This window comes from Penicillium mononematosum, assembly GCF_028829835.1.
Source record: "Penicillium mononematosum strain IBT 11891 chromosome Unknown utg000001l:1.0-4488741.0:1.0-4491989.0, whole genome shotgun sequence".
NCBI lineage: Eukaryota > Fungi > Ascomycota > Eurotiomycetes > Eurotiales > Aspergillaceae > Penicillium > Penicillium mononematosum.
This window is the reverse complement of record NW_026643271.1, coordinates 10,001-30,368: the sequence shown is the minus strand read 5'-3', so window position 1 is coordinate 30,368 and position 20,368 is coordinate 10,001. Positions and strand designations below refer to the sequence as shown.

The window sequence follows — 20,368 nt, the reverse complement described above, 5'->3', positions numbered from 1 at the left end:
GTTTTCTGTTGAAACTCATGTTTCAATCACGTCTCTTGATTATTTTTGGACATCGATGCATGAAGCCAGAACGTAAATCTCTGTTTGGGAAACAATCACGGGCAATGAGCAGGTCCAGGGGAAGTCGGAGAAACTGACTCATCACCACCTGGGCAATTCCCGACATCCCGAGGTCGGCCCTTTGAGTACATGTAGACAGCTGAGATACTCACCTCGTGACGTTTGTATTCTAGGACTTTGCTTCACATCTTTTGCAGTGGACATTAGTCCTGTTTGAAGTGGTATGCGAGAGAGTATCGTTGTAAAATTTTGTCAAAGGGCAGGTATATATTTCCCTACCGATAGCTCATTTTACCCCGGTAACAACATTGCTTTAGACTATTGGCATATCTTTGACTATGTTGTACATAACGGGATGATCCATGAGAGTTTAATGCGAGAAATGAAGCCTTCACCAGAGTTATAACCTGGAAAGCACTTGTGTAGAGGAGAAGTGATTACCCCTCTGGGAGGTTCAACTGTCCGGTCCCGGACAAACAGATAGTCCGTTACTCCCCCTGGAGGTCACCTGACATCGGAATGGGAGATTGGAGCCCAAGGCCAAGGCCAAACTTTCATTACCAGGACAGTTTGCGAGATACTTCCAAGGTTGTGAAAGACAATCACAAAATGACAGGTCAAAACATCAAAGTTATGTCACCTAAGAGGGTGGTTGGTCTAGCACCATACCCTCCGCTCACAGTCATCTTTACATTCTGGATGAGCAATGACTTGACATTAACTCCCCCCACTGAAAAGACCGCAACGAAACAGCATCGTGAGCTGCGGGGTTTGTTACACTGCGGGACTTCTGTTGTATTCGCTGTTGGTTCCATTCGCTCGAGGAGCACGTCTCATGGCTCCGTCATCGCATTTAAGCTCGATGGTCGCGGGCGCGTGATAGGACACCATACATTCAAGATTGCTCAAATAAAAGAACGTCTTGTCAAAGATGGGTCGGAATGCAAACTCCAACTCTCTATCGATCGTGGAATATCCTGCAAGGACCTCCTACCATGACTTCAACAATCTCGTCGCTGTTTGGTTACAAACCAGATGACTACAGAGCACCAAAGGCCCCAGCCGAACCCGTCAAAGCTCTCCCGGCTTCTTGGTACCGTTCGCCAGAGATGTATGAGTTAGAGAGAAGGGCCATCTTCTCGAAGAAATGGATTTTGATTACTCACAAATTGCGTTTCGAAAAGCCAGGAGACTTCTATCGCTTTGAGATGGCTGGTTTTTCATTTGTGCTTTGTCTCAACCGCCAGGGGAACTTGACCGGCTTCCACAACATATGCCGGCATCGTGCATTTCCCCTTGTCTCCCAAGATGAGGGCAATTTCCCGATCCTTTCTTGCAAGTATCATGGATGGTCATATGGACTCGATGGAAAATTGACCAAAGCGCCCAAATTTGACGACGTGCCAGGATTCAAGAAAGAGGAACAGAGCCTATTCCCAGTTCATATTCATGTTGACGCACTAGGTTTTATCTGGGTTAATCTCGACTCCTCCCCAACACCAATCCCTTGGGAAGACGATTTCCAAGGTGTCGACACACAAGAAAGATTCGGGCAATTTGATTTCGGCCGGTATAAATTCGACCACACATGGCACATGAATGGAAACTACAACTGGAAAGCCTTGGCAGACAACTACAATGAATGTTATCATTGCTCTGTGGCTCACCCGGACGTGGCAAAGCTGGCAGACCTGTCATACTACTACACCGTCTCGAAAGCTGGACACATCCAGCATTTCTCCCGTCCGAAGCAAGACAAAGTGAAAGATGACATCAAGAATGCCAGCACGTATTATTTCCCAAATGCTTGCATGACAGTTTCGTGGGTTCCCCTTCATACCGAAGCATAACAGTGAGAACTAACGCCTTTGACTGTAGACCGCACTTTTTCTATCTGATGCGATGCGTTCCAACTTCGGCAGGGACTTGTTCCATGGAATATGAGGTCTATCGGCATCAGCAAGCATCTGATGAAGACTTCAAGTACATTGATTCATTCTTCAAGCGTGTTTTAAACGAAGACAAACATCTTTGCAATGCAGCTCAAAAGAACCTAGATGCTGGAATATTTGTCAATGGGCAACTTCATCCAGACCTCGAGAGCGCTCCTTTATTCTTCCAAAACACCGTGAGGGGCCTTCTCAGGAACCATCGAGACGAGGAAAAGCGCCAGAACAAGGAACTTTGGCCAGCTCGCCAGAGCTCCCCGGGCTCAGCCACTACCGAGGATATTGAATTCTGTGCGGAACTAACATGTAGTGGGAAATACGGTAATCTTGAATGGTAGTTTAGGAGAGATTGAACCGATCAAGTGCAGTTTGGATTTTTGGAGAGTTTTCTTTTCTTCCATGCACGATGTCCACATACATGTATGTGTGTGGGCCCGGGATGTATCGAAAGCTTTCACACAATTTAGGAGTAGGGAGGTTGGCGATTTGCAATTATTGCATAAAGCAGCAAAGTACGGAGTACAAACGGGGCCATTACATCCCGTCCCATTCTGCCCTTGATGGACGGTGGGAGATAGATCTACAGTCGTATCTGCAATAATGCAAGGGCATTAAGTGACAACGACCCCTCTAGCGCCGATGAACGCCAACTGCATCACTTGGCTACGTAGGATGGATGGATAACATGTTGGTTTCTTGCATCAGTATTCCGTAGCCATATTGGGATCCTATCACGTCCTTTGATAGAATTGGAGTCGGATCGATACTCTGCCAGACACGAGCAATTTGATTTCTATCTATGCATTATACCCTTCCATCCCTCATGTAACATAACAGTTCTCTTCGAAACTTATCACTGTTGTTTTCTTCGCTTATTCCTGTGCCGCAATGTGTAATAACATCGCAGGTCGAAATCCAATCTATTAGACTTGACATCCTAAATCTTCCGGGGACACCTCCTCTTGTCGTCTTCGAATGAGCAGATTTGCGGTCGAATCAGCAGTCATAGATACTCCAAATCGCCTGACTTGTGGTAGACGTGCCTCATCAAGCTTGATGTCATATTTGAGAAGGATTTGGCAAAGAGCAATTTTCATTTCGTTGGCAGCAAAGAATCTTCCGGGACAGGCATGCTGCCCGAAGCCCCAGCCCAAGTGAATTGGAGAAGGCGCAACCAGTTGAGCAGCAGTCTGTTGTCCGGGAACATCACGCATTTTGAGGAAACGATAGCCATCGAACTTTTCTGGGTTTTCGTAGTTCTTCTCGTCCCACATGCTATTCGCGGAGACCAAGATGGTGGTGTCTTTGGGGATGAAGACTCCGTCTGATAACTCAACATCGGTGGTGGTAAGACGGCGCATTGGCGCTGTACTCAGTCAATATCTGAACGCAAGGGAAATGTACGGTGAACCTTACTGATTGCGACGGGCTTCAGTCGTTGGCTTTCCTTGATTGTACTGTCCATGAGCACCAACTTATACAATGAGATCTTATTCCAACCATTCTCGCGTGTCACAGTTATTATCTCCTCTCGCAAATCCTTGACCAGTTCCGGCTGGGCAGCGATGTCGAACAGAATCTGTGTCAGCATGTCCGCCGAGGTATGAATAGCAGCCATGGAAAGCAGAAGCTGTGAGATGGCTGGGTTGTATGGGCGACCTTTGGCAACATCCTCCATCCAGTCAATAGCATCATTGTATTGCGTTGGGGGGTTTCCTGCCTTGATGGCAGCTTCTCTGTCGGCCCGTCTCTTGTTCAGGATTGGTGTGATTAGGCCAAGAGCCTGCTTCATATCCGATCGAATCATTCGGCACGAAGGGAGCACCCGATTCACGAAAGGTCGCAGCATCTTTGGCCATTGTCGCAATTCGTCGGTCGCGCGAATCACATGGACGGCATAGTTGATGGTGATATGGAGCCAGTCGGGGTCTCGACACAGAAGTTCACCCAAGAATACTCTGGAGGACATTTGGGCTAGCATCGGAGTGATGGTAGATCGAAGAGATAAGGCGTGCCATTCTGTCTTGATGTTAGTGTCTCATTTTGACAACCTTGGAACACAAACTTGCGATTCAACTCACCCTTCTCATCAGTCCAGTATTTTCGAACCACCTCGGCAGTCTCCTTTGAGAGATCCTCCGTGACACGCCCTGTTGTAGATATTCAGTTAGTCCTTGTCTTTCAGGTGTTCTCTTGTAAGCATTTACCCAGTTTGCGTGTCAGTTTCGTCAGCACGACATCGTGCATGATTCGCTCATCTTTTGATCCTTCACGAAATGGCTCGAAGCCGGGAAGATGGGAATGTAACTCCTTCGCGGATGCCTTGTCACGGCTCATGTCGGGATGATTTCGAATCTCATTGAGATATCTCGGTGGGAGTACAACCTGGCATCCATTGTCTGTGACTAGCCGGAACCCCTTGGCAGACTATTTAAATTCATATGTCAGTCCCTGTGTATCAATTCCGATGGGTGATAAAATGGAGATACCTTAGCAAACCCGGACTTGATCAGATCCGCCGCACCAGTGACGTAGGAACGACGAGACTTCATGCTTCCAAAATCCAAAATGGAGTTTTGGTTGATCAATGGCAACTTGGACCCAACTGCAAAAGCGAACTGCAGCACATAGCCAGCAAGAAGAATAACGCCGACCGCAACTACCACATCCCCAGGAGGCGAGCCATTGAGTGCATACCCAAGCATGATGAGCTCAAGTAGGTACTGTAGTTAGCTGTTGAACTCGAGATGAAGGGTACCTTTCGCAATATACGAATGTATACAGGAAATCAGCAAGAAATCGACAAAGAATGGGTGGTGTTGTCGAAGATTGGGAAATGGTTAAATAATAGACACAATTCATAAGCCAAACGCTTCCCGACGCACGGTATACCGTGATGTATAAAAACATAAAAATATGAAAAAGAGATCTACGTGTTGCGCTCATGCAAGGGCAATTGCGAGTTAGTCGATCAGAAGAGGGGTGAGACCTTACTAACATCTCAGTATCATTGGGAGAGGGATGAATGAGATGATAGCAAGAAGCCATCAAATCTCCTCTGAGACCATACATTGTGTAGCGTTCTCTGGAAAAACATGTCCATGTAAGGCTGTTTCTTCTGCAGGATTGATATGGTTCCGTAACGGGTGGCTTTCCGCCTGCAGCTGTTCCAGGAGCTTCACTCTGCGTAGGGAGTATGCTATGGTAGAAATGTAACGGGACGGCGGATTTGGAATGTGAGACGTTGGAGATGCATAACTTGGTAGGTGAAGTATTGTTATCCCACACCGCTCCCTTATATTTGTTGATGCAAGTGGTGTGTATAAATCGGTGGCTGGCTGACTAGACTATGTCGATCAGCGGCTCAGCTGAGTCCAGTGCATAAATTCGGGATTGGGCTCTTCCGTGTGAATATCATACGCAAATGAGCCGTGTAGAACACAGAATAATATCGATCGTAAGACACACCGATGTAAGTAGCGGAGGGTGATGCATGTAGAGCGTACTCTGTACAATGTAGCATCATTGGCAATGCTGCATGAACGCACCTGGGCGACCGGTAATATTCGGCTGTTCTTGAATCAGCATGGCAATGATTGGAAGGAACCCTTGACGCGTATAAACTGATATATCTGGTTCCACGTGAGATATATGGACAGTTCAACATTCTAGTGCCAGGGCGTGCAAAATCCAGGACGGCATCAACTATGTTGAATCCAAAGCTGGAGCAGAGAGAGCATGTGACGCGTGCTGATGTTGAGTTGAGAGTTTGATAGGTTGGTGATTGTAGGTTTAAGGAGAGCGAAGTAATAAAACTGAACATGGTAGTATTTCGAACATGGATTGACCTAAAGCAAACCGCTAGAATAAGAAACAAGCAAAAGGCGACCCAGGTTGGAGAACACCTGGCTGAACAGACAAAGTTCTCCGTCGAAGGGATTCCACGATATTGTAAAGGCCAACAGGTGGTAATCTATTGACCGGCAAGTTTCTCACGAGCCGGCTCGTCCCCGATCTCCATCATCTTCCACTCCAATAACCTCGTCATTTCGATCACGACTTCCCCATACTTCGGATCTGCGTAACAATTGAACAACTCGAGCGCGTCCTCCTGACAGTCAAACAACTCACATTTACGACAATCCTCGCCTCCTGGCCGCGCTCCATCGACGAGCAAATCGTCATAGTGCCAGTAGATCAACTTGTATCGATGATTGCGCACTCCGTAGTGTGCATACGCTTCGTGTTCTGTATCATTACGCATCCAGTACCTGTGATAAGCCAGTTGATCCCAATCAGCGGGGGAGTTACCGCCTAAAATCGACCGGAACGTTCGACCCTGCATGTACGTCGGCGTGGTGATGCCGGCGAAATCCAATAATGTGGGCGAGAAATCTACATTGCAGACAATGTCACTGCAAACACTGCCAGCCTCGATCTCTTTGGGATATCGAATCATCAACGGCATTTGAAAACTCTCTTCGTAAATGAAGCGCTTGTCAAACCATCCATGTTCTCCAAGAAAGAATCCCTGATCCGATGTATAGATGGCGTTCGTGTTATCTGCCAACTCCGGATCCGAATCGAGCAGCTCGAAGATTCGGCCGACATTGTCGTCAATGCTCTGAACGGTACGGAGATACCGTTGCATGTAACGCTGGAACTTGAACTCAGCCAGTTCCTTTTTGGACTCAAAGCGGAAGAGGGTGCCATCTTCATTGCCAATGAGTCTCATCATTCGAACTTCATCGTCCGTGGGAGGCGAGGGAACCTTCCGCATACCACCCGCCATCTTCTCTCCGACTTTTCTCCGGTCAGCATCAGGCTGTGCGAGACCAAGGTCTTTGTAAGACAGGTTTTCCGAAATCGCATTTCAGCGATTATGGCAGCCCTCGCTCGATTTTTGTAGTCATCCGAAAACGTGTCAGGCAGCTGGATTGGATCTTGATGCAGATCCCTGTGTTTCTCCTGGTATTCCCAGCTTCAATGCGGCGCCTTATGGTGGCATATGACGAAAAACGGCTTGGACTGATCTCGACGTTTAATCAAATCGCTGATGTCCGTCGCGTATCCTTCCTTGATGTTTGTACCATCCGGATCAATGAAGTCGGGTTCATGGTATTCGCCTTGGCCCGGGAGAATGGACCAAAAATCAAATCCCGTGGCTCATGTAATTTACCTTCCCCCAGGTGCCATTTGCCGATCATGACGGTTTGGTAGCCAAACCCCGCGATGCTGTTTCGCGACGTTCGGAGTGTGCCGTTGGATTTTCGAATGGAGGGACGTCACGCCATGGTTGTGCGTGCCAGGCAGGATAGCTGCTTGCGATAATGTGCAGATGCTGTTGGTGGCATAGCAGTGATCGAAGCGCATTTCCTCATTAGCGATCCGGTTGAGATTTGGCGTTTGGCTGAGTCCAGCTCCGTAGCAGGATATGGCTTTCGAGGCGTGGTCATCAGCCATAACAGGATGTTGGGTCGCGTGGATTCTGCATTAGCGGCCATGTTCGGCTTCAATGTCAGCAGATGCAAACAACAGGGCAAAGTTGAGAGGGGCGCTGGGTGGGAAAGACGAAATTGTCAACGATGCGCACGCGATCTTTGAAATGGATACCTGGGCAACGAGTCTTATTAGCCAAGGATTGCGTCTTCCACGCGACACAATCCCCTCCAAGTTCAATGCTACATGGTAAGACCCAGAGTATGCGAAGGGCTTCCCCGGACAAGACAAGACGGCTGTCGGGGGAATTCATAGACGGATGTCGGTCAGTCTGCCTCGACTTGGATTAGTCACCCCCACCTGTCATCCATCCATCCAGCATGCCCAGGTGTGCTCCGGTCCACTTACATGAACTGACACAGTCCAAATGTTACTCTGCAATCTCAACAGTATGGGGACTTTGATCAATGCTTTCTTATCTGCCATTCAGCATCCTTGATCTCGGTCGGGAGAGCTCCAGCATGGGATGAGAGGGTGATGGATGACACCACAAAGAGATCAGGGAGCTCTGACGATTACTGCTGGAATAATCTTCGACCTCCAAAATGCCGACTGCCGATCCAACGATACTACCTTATTTGTCTGTTTTCAGATCGCCCAACCCTCGAGCCAAACAGGTCTGCCAGCAGTGCCGAGCTCGGAAGGTATTGATAGTATTCGGGATAAACCGAGGTAAATTACTGACAGATGAATAGGTTGGCTGCGATGGGAGACTCTCTGCTTGCCGCGACTGCGAGCGCCTGGGCTTCCAGTGTTCATTTACCTGGCGGAATGAATCGCTTCTAGTGAGTGGTGCGCGGTCCAGTCCAAGAACCGACGAAAGACACAAGCGGCTACGAGGGCGGAGATCTCGTTCACAATGTCGAGTGCGCAAGGTTCGCTGCACCAAATACACACCCGCGATGTGCCAACTGCATTAGATACAACAGGGCTTGTTCATATCCCGCATTGATGGTGGCCCAACGACATAACAGAAATTCCGGGGGCCATGGAGAACATGGGGAACATACGGATCATGATCAAGGTGATGCCCCACTCCCCGGATCTCGAGACCCTGATGCTGCTTTTCCGGCACATGATACAATGTCCGTTGGGGACGGCTCACTGCCGCTTGATCCAAGCAAAGAAAGCGCCCAAGGAGATCCGTCACATGGTGAAGCGACAGAACTGGTCCGGGACTTCTTCGAGCATATCTGTCGAGTTCCTTCGTATGCATTTTTGCACCCGTCAACAACCTTGGCAAAATGCAACAAAGGCACATTGGAGCGACCGCTAGTTCTTGCCATTTGTGCCTTGACCTCTTTGCACGCGCCTGTGCACGGTGTGGCCGTCAAACGGGAGAAGAGTGCCACATGGGTGTCTAACGCAGAAGACATCATCTGGAAATGCTTGGAGAATCCGTCCATGCCTCGTTTGCAAGCCATTATTGTTGGCCATCAGCTATCGAATGACAACAGGGGGCTACGAAAACGCATTTATGTTGACTGCTATAGCCGCCCGCGCGGCATCCGCCATGGGTCTTAATCATGAGCAAACACACTCGATCCGATTTTGGAAGAGACCCGGCGCTGCGCTGTATGGTGCTTCAAGTTGCTGGAGTCGTATTTCTCTATCGGACTGACAGAATTTGAAGTCTGCCCCTTTGAGTGCATTTACTTACACCCTCCGTCATTGGAAGGCTCCTTTGGTTTGCTATGTCCGACTGGCTCTGAAAAATTTGCCATCTACGCATCGCGAGATCGGAATGAGCTGGGGTCACTGAACATGTGTATTCGTTTGGCCTCTATTCGCAGGGACATTATGAAGTTGACACGGGAGCTCGTTGTTTGCAGCGATCCTTACTTGCATCTGAAGGACGTGACTGGGGGCCTCGAGGAGATCCTCTGTGAAATGAAAGCCGAAATGCCAAATCAAGCAGAAATCTTGACTACGGGGCTGAAGAATTTGGTTGGAAGTTCTTGGCTGCCCCGTCACATTATGATGTTTACCTTGTGGCATGGGTGCCACTTTGATCTCTATCGGATCTTCCTCCCTGGATACCCCGAAGCTCCACCGGCTGTGGTTTTGAGTACCATCGATGCGCAGTTTGTTCAGATGGCGACCGGAACCTGCATTGAACATGCACTGTCAGTCGTCAATTTGTTTTACGACTTGAATCAGACCTGTACCAAGCCACGGCTGCTTGAATTCGCCACCGAAGTGTGCGTCTATCACGCCATTCGATTGATTCTGTTTATGGCTCATTTGTCGACTGAGCCAGATCTTCTGAGTCTTGAATTCGCAGTGAGTCGGGCGGAGCTATGCCTGGCAGCTATCAAGCGGTTTTTCATGGGCTAGCCTTGGCGCAGCCCATCCTCGACAATAATGCGCATTTGATCGAAACATTCTCAAGCGATTCTCCGACAGAGTGTCTTCCCAAATTCCACAAAGCTAACGGTCGAAAGTCAGACACACGGATCTTTTCCGCCGCACGACCTCGGCAACACTTAGCCGTCCACAGCGTTTTACAACAGGCGAAGTTCCTCACGGAGGAGCTTCTCTCGTAATCATTTATTGCAAGTAACTACGAATACTGGGTTGGCGTTACATCATTAGATATGGTTACAGTTGAATTTGATCTGTCTAGATTGGATATGGTGAGTGTTTTCCCGCTCTGCTTCCTCTTTCATCAACGTTGCCAGTCTAGACCAAAACCAATGTAATCGATTTTAAGTAGGTACATACCGTCCAAACCTTGGAAGCTTCCAAGCTTCCGAGGTCGGGAGGTACCTAGGTAATCCCCGCATCCTGGGATGGTTCCAAGGTTCCCCGATCTGGCTAATGCACGCGGTTGAACTTTAACCTTGTGGAATCATGCCGGAATCTGCGCCAGTCGGTCGCCATTGCCGCATCGGGATATCCCCCCATTTTTCAACTTCCAGAATTTCATCCTCCCGACTCAAAATCAAGCGATAACACCAATCAGCTGAAGGGCATGGGGAAATGTCCTAGAACGCCAAAAGTTTCAGAGTTACAGTTACAATCACTGTGCCCTTTTTCTGTTTCCCCCGAGGCTAGATACACGGTTTGCGTGCATGGCCCTTGACAACGCAACAACAACGGTAAGTCAATATCTAGTGCAGCACGTGCTAGGTATCGACCTGTTGCCATAATAATTATTTATGACGCCATGTCATAGTCCTTCCCTATACTTCTTAGCGGTTGGAGGTCGTGTGCACCAGTGTAACATCAAATTGATAACGCTCTATCATCTAGGGCCCATGTTGACATAGATGTAGACATTTCTGCCCAAAGAGAAACAAAAGAAGTGCCATCGAGTTCTTTTTTTTTTCCTGCTTTTGCTCACACCACAACATCCTGCACTCGAACTACGCACACAATTCTCTCCTCGCTATGGCAGCCAAGGAAGACCCAGCCGTTGAGACGGCTGGGACCATGAAAGAGCCTGCGACCGAGTCGGAGCCTTTTGACAATGCTGCCAGCGAAGTCTCGCTGCATGGTGCGGTCTACTTGAAAGTCTGCAGCTGGTACGCCTCGCCTCTATTCCAGCTGGTTTTGGTTGCTCTCATCTGCTTTCTTTGCCCTGGCATGTTCAATGCCCTGAGCGGTATGGGAGGAAGTGGAATGACAGATGCAACGTTGGTGGACAAAATGGTAAAAGAACAGCACGTTCTCAATTTCGGTGAACTACAGCCATACTAATCATGGATTACATAGATTGCTCTATATGTTACCTCTGCCTTCACCAGCTTCTTTTCGGGTACGATTGTGAATCGTGAACCGACTCGGTGTGCGAATTACACTCGCTTGTGGAGGGATAGGTTATTCCATATACTGTTGGAGCAAAGTCTACCATTAACTTATAGTCATTTTCGTAATTATAATTCAGATTATAATAATCTATTAAGACCTATGGGATTTGAACCCATATTATAATGATTAAAAGTCACATGTTTTACCATTAAACTAAAGTCTCTAAAAGATAAATATTTAAAATAATCATCTTTGCATATAATTCACAATTATTATTTAATTTAATAAATATATAATTTATGTTATAAAATAACAGGTCTATATAGACCTTAAATTTTTAAAATTTAAAGCATATATATATATATTTATTTCTAATAACCTCAGTAATATACAGAAATATATAAGAATAATCATACTACGTCTACAAAATGTCAGTATAATATACCTGATTCGTAACCTAAGTGATGGTGATCTGTTAAATGGTATGCAGCTAAACGTCATAATCCTACAGCTAAGAAAGCTGTTCCAATAATAACGTGTAAACCGTGGAAACCAGTACCAAAGTAGAAACATGAACCATAAACACTATCAGAAATAGTGAAAGAAGATACTGAATATTCAACACCTTGGAAGAAAGTAAATATTACAGCTAATATAATTGTTACAACTGTTCCATATAAAGCACCTTTTCTATTACCTTGTATTAAAGAATGGTGAGCATATGTAATTGTTACACCTGAAGATAATAATAATATAGTATTTAATAATGGTAATTCAAATGGATTAACAGCTTGTATACCTAATGGAGGTCATTGTGCACCTAATTCAACACTAGGTGATATTGCACTATGAAAAAATGCTCAGAATATAGCTAAAAAGAAGAAAACTTCAGATATAATAAATAAACCTACACCTAAGTTTAATCCTTTTTGTACAGCATTAGTATGATTACCTAAATAAGTTCCTTCTGAAATAACATCTCTAAATCATAAAGCCATAACGTAAATAACGTTAAATACAGCTAAAGCTACTAAATATTGGAATCCTTGGAATCCATGCATAAATAAAACTGTAGCTGTTGTTAATATAAATAATGACAAACTAGTAAACAATGGTCAAGGTGACGGAGATACTAAATGAAAAGGATGATTTTGAAAATTACTTTTTGATTTATATATCATATTTTAATTTAATAATTAATTGTTTAAGCTTTATCTTTCTATTTTTGTTTTATTGTGATAACTATAGCACCTACCATACCTAATAATAGAATAATAGAAGTAACAATTAATCACATAGAATAACTAGTATACATAATATTACCTATACTAGCTATATGTGTAGGTTCTATTAATGAATTATCTCAACCTTTACTACTTGCATAACCAATTTGTTGTTTTAAATCAACTAGATTAAATAATTCATTATCTAATTGTACATTATATACATCAGAATATGAATTAGATAAATAAGAAACAATACTATTTTCTGTGAAATTTATAGGTAATACCTGTGCTACTATATAATAAAAAAGAATAATTGTTAAACTAGCTAAAGGTAAATCATTATTAGTATCATTAAATAATTCAGAAACTCTAATATTTATTAACATTAAAATAAATAAAAATAAAATAGAAACAGCACCTACATAAACTAATATATAAGCTAATCCTATAAAATTATATCCTACTAAAATTAATAAACCTGCAACATTAACAAATAAACCTATTAAAAATAAAACAGATACTACAGGATTTCTACTACTTATAGTAAGTATACCTAATAAAATAGATACTAAATAAATAATATCTACAAATTCTATTCTAAATCCATTAGTAATAGAATCATTTAATAAAAATATATTATTCATAATAAAAAAAACTAAATCTATTAACATATTATACAAATAATAATAAATGTTTAGATAGGATTAGATTAAGATCTAATTAGGGAGAAAAGGAATCGAACCTTCGATAGCTTATAGCTATTGAGTTTACAGCTCAACCCGTTAACCAACTTACGGGACCTCCCTATTTCATATATATATTTAATCTTTTATTGGAATTGAACCAATTTGTTATATACCTATATTTGATTTGATAATATATATACTATTATTTTTTTTTTAAATTTTATACTCCCCGTGCAATTTCCATTACACGAACCTTATTTCGACTTAACACCAATCAAAGTTTTGCATACGAAAACTATCCTGCATATTTATATATCATAAATATATATAACTTTACACAGAAAAAATCAAACTTACTGCATCTACTTTTTTCAGCGCCTGACGAGTGGTTAGTACCTAACTAAGATAAAATTCACCGTGACGTTGGTGATTCACGATTACTAGTAATTCCTTTTTCATGTAGTCGAGTTACAGACTACAATCCATATTATTTCCTTTTTTGGGGATTAGCTCCATTTCACAATATCGCATCCCGTTGTAAAGGCGTATGTGGCACGTCTATAGCCCACAGCATTAAGGCCATAATGACTTGTCTTAATCCCTATTATCTGGTCCGATGTAGTAGCGAACCACTTTATATAAATAAATAAAGTGAGGGTTTTCGTTAATTAAAGGAATTAACCAAATCTCACGACATTAACTAAAGACAGCCATGCAGCGCTTGTAACAATTTTTTATAATCTGCTATACAAGCTGTGGTAAGGTTTTTCGCGGATCATCGAATTAAATAACATACTTCACTACTGGTTTTAGAAACGGTCTAATGATTTCAGTTTATATGTTGCCATAGTACTCTTGAGGTGGAATGCTTACACTTTCGTTTATACATTAAATTTTATCTAATGTATGACATTCATCATTGTCTGCTTGGACTATTAGGGTATCTAATCCTGTTTGCTACCCAAGCCTTCGTCTCTCAACGTCAGTTATTACATAGAAGGACGCCTTCGCCGTTGACAGTCCTCCTGGTATCATCAAATTTTATCTCTACTCCAGAAATTCTTCCTTCTCTCATATAACTCTAGTAAAAAAGTACTCGTTTAGAGTTTAATTTACCGTCTACTTACCCTTTAAACCCAATAAAGATAACTAACACTAGCCTCCTACGTATTACCGCGACTGCTGGCACGTAGTTTGGTCAAGACTTATAAATAGATTATGTCATTATATACAATCTATTTAGAATTTTATGCGAGTTAATCGCGAATGTAACGATACAATTTACATAGACATTCTTCCAAGTTACTGGTTCAGCCTTTCGGCCATTGACCAATATTCCTCACTGCTGTACATAAAAGCATTGGGTTTTTTTCAGACCCAATGTGGTCGATCAACTTTCCAGTTACGACTACGGTTTATTGCTAGAAAAGTCATTACCTTTCCTACTACTCACCGAGATAAAAATTATCATCTTAAAGCGGTAATATTAACCTTTGGTTATAAGGGATTTTTTCCCTTACTTTAAGGTAGCCAATTTATCTTTTACTCACCTGTACACCACTACTACTTAATTTAACTATTAAATAATAATTAAACTAATTAGTCGTTCGATTAGCATGTGTCAAGTACTTGGACAGTGTTCAGTTAGAGCCATCATCAAACTCTCTATTTTATTTTTGATGCATACATCACATCTATATTGTTATATATATAACTATTAAATTATTAATTTTAATGTTATTATTTAAAGATATAATTAAGCCAGTTTCTGTTTAATTTTAATAATTCTAAATAAAAACTTAACATAGGATTCTTGTTCGCTATTATTTTATTATTACTTTTTAGTATTTTATAATAATATTAGTTTCTGTTAATATCCTTATATTTTTATAATTATTGAATAAATATATTCAAGTGTATATGCCTAATAAGTATTGGACTTTCCTATTTTCATAAAATTTTTATATCTTTAAAAAATTATTATTATAATATAATAATAATATATATTATTTATATTATATATATATACTATGGTATTAATGTAAATCTAAACCATCTTTAATATATGAACATGCTAAAACTACAAAAACTTGAGCTTGAATAAATGCTATAGCTAATTCTAAACCAGAGAATGCAATAATAAATGCTAAAGGTATTAAACCTAATATAAAGAATATAATACCACTAGTCATAATATTATATGTGAATCCACTTAAAATACTTAAAAGCATGTGACCACTTAAAATATTAGCAGCTAATCTTAATCCTAATGAAACATTTCTAGATAAGTATGAAATAAATTCAATTAAAACTAATAAAGGTAATAAAGCTAAAGGACAACCTGAAGGTACAAATAATGAGAAGAATTTTAACCCGTGTCTTTGGAAACCTAATATTGTTGCACCTAAAACAACAGTAAAACTAATAGAGAATGTTAATATAAAGTGTGATGTAGATGCAAAACTGTATGGTACTAATCCTATTAAATTATTTACTAAAATAAATATGAATAATACATACATTAATGGGAAGAACATTTGTCCTTTATTAGGATTAATTTGATTTATTACTATACCGTGAACTGTTGCATAAATACTTTCTTGACTTATTGATCAGTTATTAGGTATTATTTTATTATTATTTGTAGCTAATAAGCTATATGTTAAAATTAAAAAGATACTAATTGATAAGTATAAACCTATATTTGTTAATGATAAGTGTAAATTACCTAATAAATTAGCGTTAAGAGAAAATAAATCTCTTACTTCAAATTGGTCTAATGGACTTAATACAAAATCTAAATGACGCATATTATTGTTTATTTATAAGATATATATAAATATTAACTTATTATTTTCATTACCTAATGAAACTCTATTAAGATAGAGATATATATAATAATAAAAAATTATTATGTTTTAGTTATATATAATACAACTACTAATTTTTATAATTATAATTTATTTATGTAAATACGTGAAATAAAAGTACGTACAAATCTAGGTAATATGAATTTAGTAAATGTATATATTAATACTGTTAATATAACAAAAGTAAATACTACTTGATTTACAAAAAAGAATGGTACTAATTGTGGCATATATTTGTATTTTATCTATTATATGGATATTTTCTTAATATATATCTTGACTTTTTTTTTAGATTATAAGGTAAAGTAAAAATAAGCCCTTAAGATGAATCGAACATCTATCAAAATATTAACAGTATCTCGCTCTACCATTGAGCTATAAAGGCTAAAATAATAATATTAGTAATAATATTATTACAATTCTTACCCAAGGGTCGAACTTGGATCAAAATATTAGAAGTATTCTGCTCTGCCATTGAGCTAGTAAGAAGATAAATAAACATAATTATTGATTATAAAAATAAAACAATAAAAGTTATTAAAATAAATAAATTAATTATATTAATTTATATTATAAATTAAAGAAGAAACTGAGTAATGTAAACCATCTAATATAGGAGCAGGATATATACCAAATAATACTGTAAATACTACAAATACTAATAATAATATAAACTCTCTTCTAGTAACATCACCTATGTTTTCTACAAAATATACAGAATAAGAACCACCAAAAGCTATTCTATTATACATAAATATTGTATAAGCTGCAGATAATACAATAGAAGTACTAGCTAGTATACCTAATATAGGCATTCTTTCAAATGCACCATATAATGACATAAATTCACCTATGAAATTAAAAGTTAAAGGTGTACCACTATTACCTAAACATAATATAAAGAATAATATAGAGAATATAGGCATAATTTGAGCCATACCTCTATAATATGTAATTAATCTAGTAGAAGATCTATCATATAAAATACCTCCAACACAAATAAATAATGCTGGTGATACAAAACCGTGAGCTAAACCTAAAACTATTGCACCTTCTATACCTTGTATTGTATTACTAAATGCACCTATTAAATAAACAGCTGCGTGAGATACAGAAGAGTAAGCAATTAATTCTTTAATATCTATTGTTCTTAATGTACTAAAACTAGCATAAATAATAGTTATTACACCTATTACATAAATAATATATGTAAAGTTTAAAGAAGCTTTAGGTAATAAAGGTAACATTAATCTAAATATACCATATAAACTTAATTTTAAAACTATACCTGCTAATATAATACTACCAGATAATGGTGATTCAACGTGAGCTTTTAGTAATCAAGTATTTAAAAAAATAACTGGTGTTTTTACAGCAAAAGCTATAAATATACCGTAAAATAAAAATAATTGAGTTATATAACTAAAGTTTGCTTTAGATAATGCATCAAAATCAGTAGTACCCATAATAGAAGACATAACTATTATAGATAATAACATAAATAATGAACCTAATAAAGTATATAAGAATAAGTAGAAACTAGCTCTTACTTTATTACTTGAACCAAATAATCCTATTAATAAAAATAAAGGAGGTAATATACTTTCAAAAAAGATATAGAATAATAATACATCTAAAACTAAGAATACAGCTAATAATAATGTTTCTAATAATAACATAATTACTACAAATGATAATACATTTTGTGATTGTATTGAATTTCAATTAGATAAAATAGCTACAGGCATTATTATAGTTGTTAATAATATAAAATATATTGATAAACCATCTACACCTAAATATACATCAAAATAACTTACTTGGTAATGTTCTTCAATAAATTGAAATTGTTTACTACTAAAATCAAAAAGTATAAACATTATTAATGATACAATTAAATTTATTATTGTTGTAGTTAAGGCTATTGATTTTATTTTAATATTATTTACTATACTTAAACCATAATTAGTCTCTATTGTTATAAGACTTATTCCTATTAATGGAATTAATAATAATAATAATGACATATTTAATTTTTTAATATATATATATTTATTTTTATTTAAAAAAACTTTAATTTGTTTTTGTTAACTTTATATATGCTATAAAAGTCTATTAGCCGTAAGCGGGGGGTATGGAAACATATATTATGGAAGGTTTTTTTTCAGAAAAAAGTTACGCTAGGGATTTTTAACTGTTTATTTATTTTATAAAATTATAGTATAATATTGAGTGGGTAATTTTCAAAAGCCAACTTATATTAATTAAGTGTATTTGAAGCGAAACCTTTTTTAGGTTGTGTTCTTCTTTAAAATAAAAAAAAATACGGACGTTCAACGACTAAAAAGGTGAGTATAGCTAACAATAATCCTTTTTTAACGCCCAACATCTTTATTAGTTAAAAACACTATTTGTATAATTATTATTTTTTTAATAATGTATTAGACTTGGTTTACCAAGCTTTAATATTATATAATTAATAGAATTAATTATATTAATATATATATATAGGGGATTGGTATAGAGACCCCCCCTCTCTGTAATGGGACCCCCCCTTGCCTGAAAATTCAGTACCGCCTTCCTAATCAGATGCGACACTAGATTCTGCCATGTATACTGCTAGTGTAGAGTTTTCTGCCATATAATTCTGCCACCACTATAGGAATTCTGGTTTATATAGTAAAAAAACATGCATTTTGATCAGAAAAAAGCGTACATTTTCATTGATTTGAGTATTTGTATATTTATACAAATTGAATATGCTTCTTATGTAAGTTCTTATGCGCGGTTTCTACGTCCTCGACCCCGTCCCCGTCTAGTCTCGCTGTTACTATTGCTAGTTTCACGCCCACGTCCCCTTCCCCGTCCCTGTCCGCGGCTGTCCTTATCCTCGTCCTCGGCTCTCTTCCTATGACGAAGGATCTCGGTGTATAGAACGATCCTGTGTGAGAGGATTAGGGGAAGACTGCGGCTGCTGGGTGCTGCTGGCCTGGGTGTTTGGGAGATTCCTAGCACCTTGGGGGGCGGCCTTGTCGAGACGTACGAAGGGGATCTTGAATAAGAAGTGAGGGATTAATTGGTGGAGCGTCCTCGATACCGTATAAATGCTAGTGCTGGTGAAATAGCTTTGGTTCGAGCGGTTTCTTCTTATTATTGTACTGCTTGATGATATGAATATATGGGAATCTAGATGTTTCCTTCGAATTGTAGATATAAAGGGGGGGGGATCGGAAGCTTATCACTATCTTTAGGGAGATATCTTTTGTAAACGTCTTTTGTGAGTTCAATTGCGCGTATTGAGATCCGATTAGTGAGTAGGTTGTAAAGCGGCGGAACTTGCTTTATTGGTCTCTGGATCTTCTGGGTTTGAACTATATGCTTGACTTTAGAGAACTGTAGGTTTACTGCGCGGTCGAAGTTGCGAAGCACTACTAGCAAGTTATTGGTAGATACCTAGAGATCTTGCTTAAGTAGCTAGTAAGCACTCTTAGTGCGGGAAGTTGTAATTTTATTAAGGTAAAGGTATTGAGACGTATGAATATAGAGAAAGCGCTTAGGATAATCCTTAAGCTATTCACTCTATATATACTCGGTTAAGGGTTGAAAGAGGGGGTTATTATACCGCTCTTTGAAATGCGCCTACTGATTATACTGTTCTTTGGAGATAGTAGTATAAATAACACGGTTCTAACATTTTAGTATCTTTTTCCACCCTTCGTTAACCTTCTCTCGATCCTTCTTCGCTTACTGGGCTTTTGTCTAGTGGGAGGTGGACTGGGAGGTGGACTGGGATTGATTGCGATCCCGGCGGGCTTATGCGACCTGATTAGTAAGAAGAGGGCGAGTAACCTTTATGATTCTTATATTAATATGCTAGATATAAAGTATATGCTTTGTCTCCGGGAATACACTCTTAATAGTATTGATAAGCGCTTGTTCTTTATCTATGAGGATGGTACGGGGGTAGGGAGGGTCGAGACTAAGCGATTTATATACTTTAGTAAGGTAGCTAAGTATAACTTTATATATATCCTCCTTTTTGTCTTATATAAAGGCAAATCCGAGGTAGAAGGTTGATCCTATAGGAGCAAATCCTATAATATCGAGTAAGGGAAGGCTATACCGATTGGTCTTATAGGTATAGTCTATTAAAATAACCTAAGGGTTTATTTGTAGCATTTTAACGCTTGATTTATGTATATAGAATAGAGTAGAGATATGGTATTAATCGTCGATTTCGTACTTAAAGATCTAGTCACTATCCTTTAGAAGTTCTTATAATAGCGCCTGGATTAGAGTTCGGCTAGCGAGGAAGAGTTTGTTGA

The 20,368-nt window shown here is 39.6% G+C and overlaps 7 protein-coding genes across 7 annotated transcripts; 4 read left to right on the top strand and 3 right to left on the bottom strand.

Moving 5' to 3' along the window:
• Positions 1-1,055: 1,055 nt before the first annotated feature.
• N7519_000011 (iron-sulfur cluster-binding protein, rieske family domain protein) lies at positions 1,056-2,347 on the top strand (the record flags this gene model as incomplete). Its single annotated transcript, XM_057286791.1, has 2 exons — positions 1,056-1,882; positions 1,939-2,347. 2 exons carry the CDS (start codon positions 1,056-1,058, stop codon positions 2,345-2,347), a joined length of 1,236 nt encoding a protein of 411 aa, XP_057152874.1.
• Positions 2,348-2,932: 585 nt separating this feature from the next.
• N7519_000010 (cytochrome P450) lies at positions 2,933-4,714 on the bottom strand (the record flags this gene model as incomplete). Its single annotated transcript, XM_057286790.1, has 5 exons — positions 2,933-3,375; positions 3,426-4,028; positions 4,091-4,159; positions 4,217-4,436; positions 4,499-4,714. The coding sequence occupies 5 exons, from the start codon at positions 4,712-4,714 to the stop codon at positions 2,933-2,935; spliced, it is 1,551 nt and encodes a 516-aa protein (XP_057152873.1).
• Positions 4,715-5,982: 1,268 nt separating this feature from the next.
• Positions 5,983-6,801, bottom strand: N7519_000009 (uncharacterized protein; the record flags this gene model as incomplete). Its single annotated transcript, XM_057286789.1, has 1 exon — positions 5,983-6,801. The coding sequence occupies one exon, from the start codon at positions 6,799-6,801 to the stop codon at positions 5,983-5,985; it is 819 nt and encodes a 272-aa protein (XP_057152872.1).
• A 723-nt stretch (positions 6,802-7,524) lies between these two features.
• Positions 7,525-7,978, top strand: N7519_000008 (uncharacterized protein; the record flags this gene model as incomplete). Its single annotated transcript, XM_057286788.1, has 2 exons — positions 7,525-7,697; positions 7,939-7,978. The coding sequence occupies 2 exons, from the start codon at positions 7,525-7,527 to the stop codon at positions 7,976-7,978; spliced, it is 213 nt and encodes a 70-aa protein (XP_057152871.1).
• Positions 7,979-8,591: 613 nt separating this feature from the next.
• On the top strand, positions 8,592-9,845 carry N7519_000007 (fungal specific transcription factor domain-containing protein; the record flags this gene model as incomplete). The annotated part of the gene is made up of 3 exons (XM_057286787.1): positions 8,592-8,919; positions 9,002-9,088; positions 9,142-9,845. 3 exons carry the CDS (start codon positions 8,592-8,594, stop codon positions 9,843-9,845), a joined length of 1,119 nt encoding a protein of 372 aa, XP_057152870.1.
• Positions 9,846-10,901: 1,056 nt separating this feature from the next.
• N7519_000006 (uncharacterized protein) lies at positions 10,902-11,210 on the top strand (the record flags this gene model as incomplete). Its single annotated transcript, XM_057286786.1, has 1 exon — positions 10,902-11,210. The coding sequence occupies one exon, from the start codon at positions 10,902-10,904 to the stop codon at positions 11,208-11,210; it is 309 nt and encodes a 102-aa protein (XP_057152869.1).
• Positions 11,211-11,758: 548 nt separating this feature from the next.
• Positions 11,759-12,074, bottom strand: N7519_000005 (uncharacterized protein; the record flags this gene model as incomplete). Its single annotated transcript, XM_057286785.1, has 2 exons — positions 11,759-11,951; positions 12,061-12,074. The coding sequence occupies 2 exons, from the start codon at positions 12,072-12,074 to the stop codon at positions 11,759-11,761; spliced, it is 207 nt and encodes a 68-aa protein (XP_057152868.1).
• Positions 12,075-20,368: the final 8,294 nt, after the last annotated feature.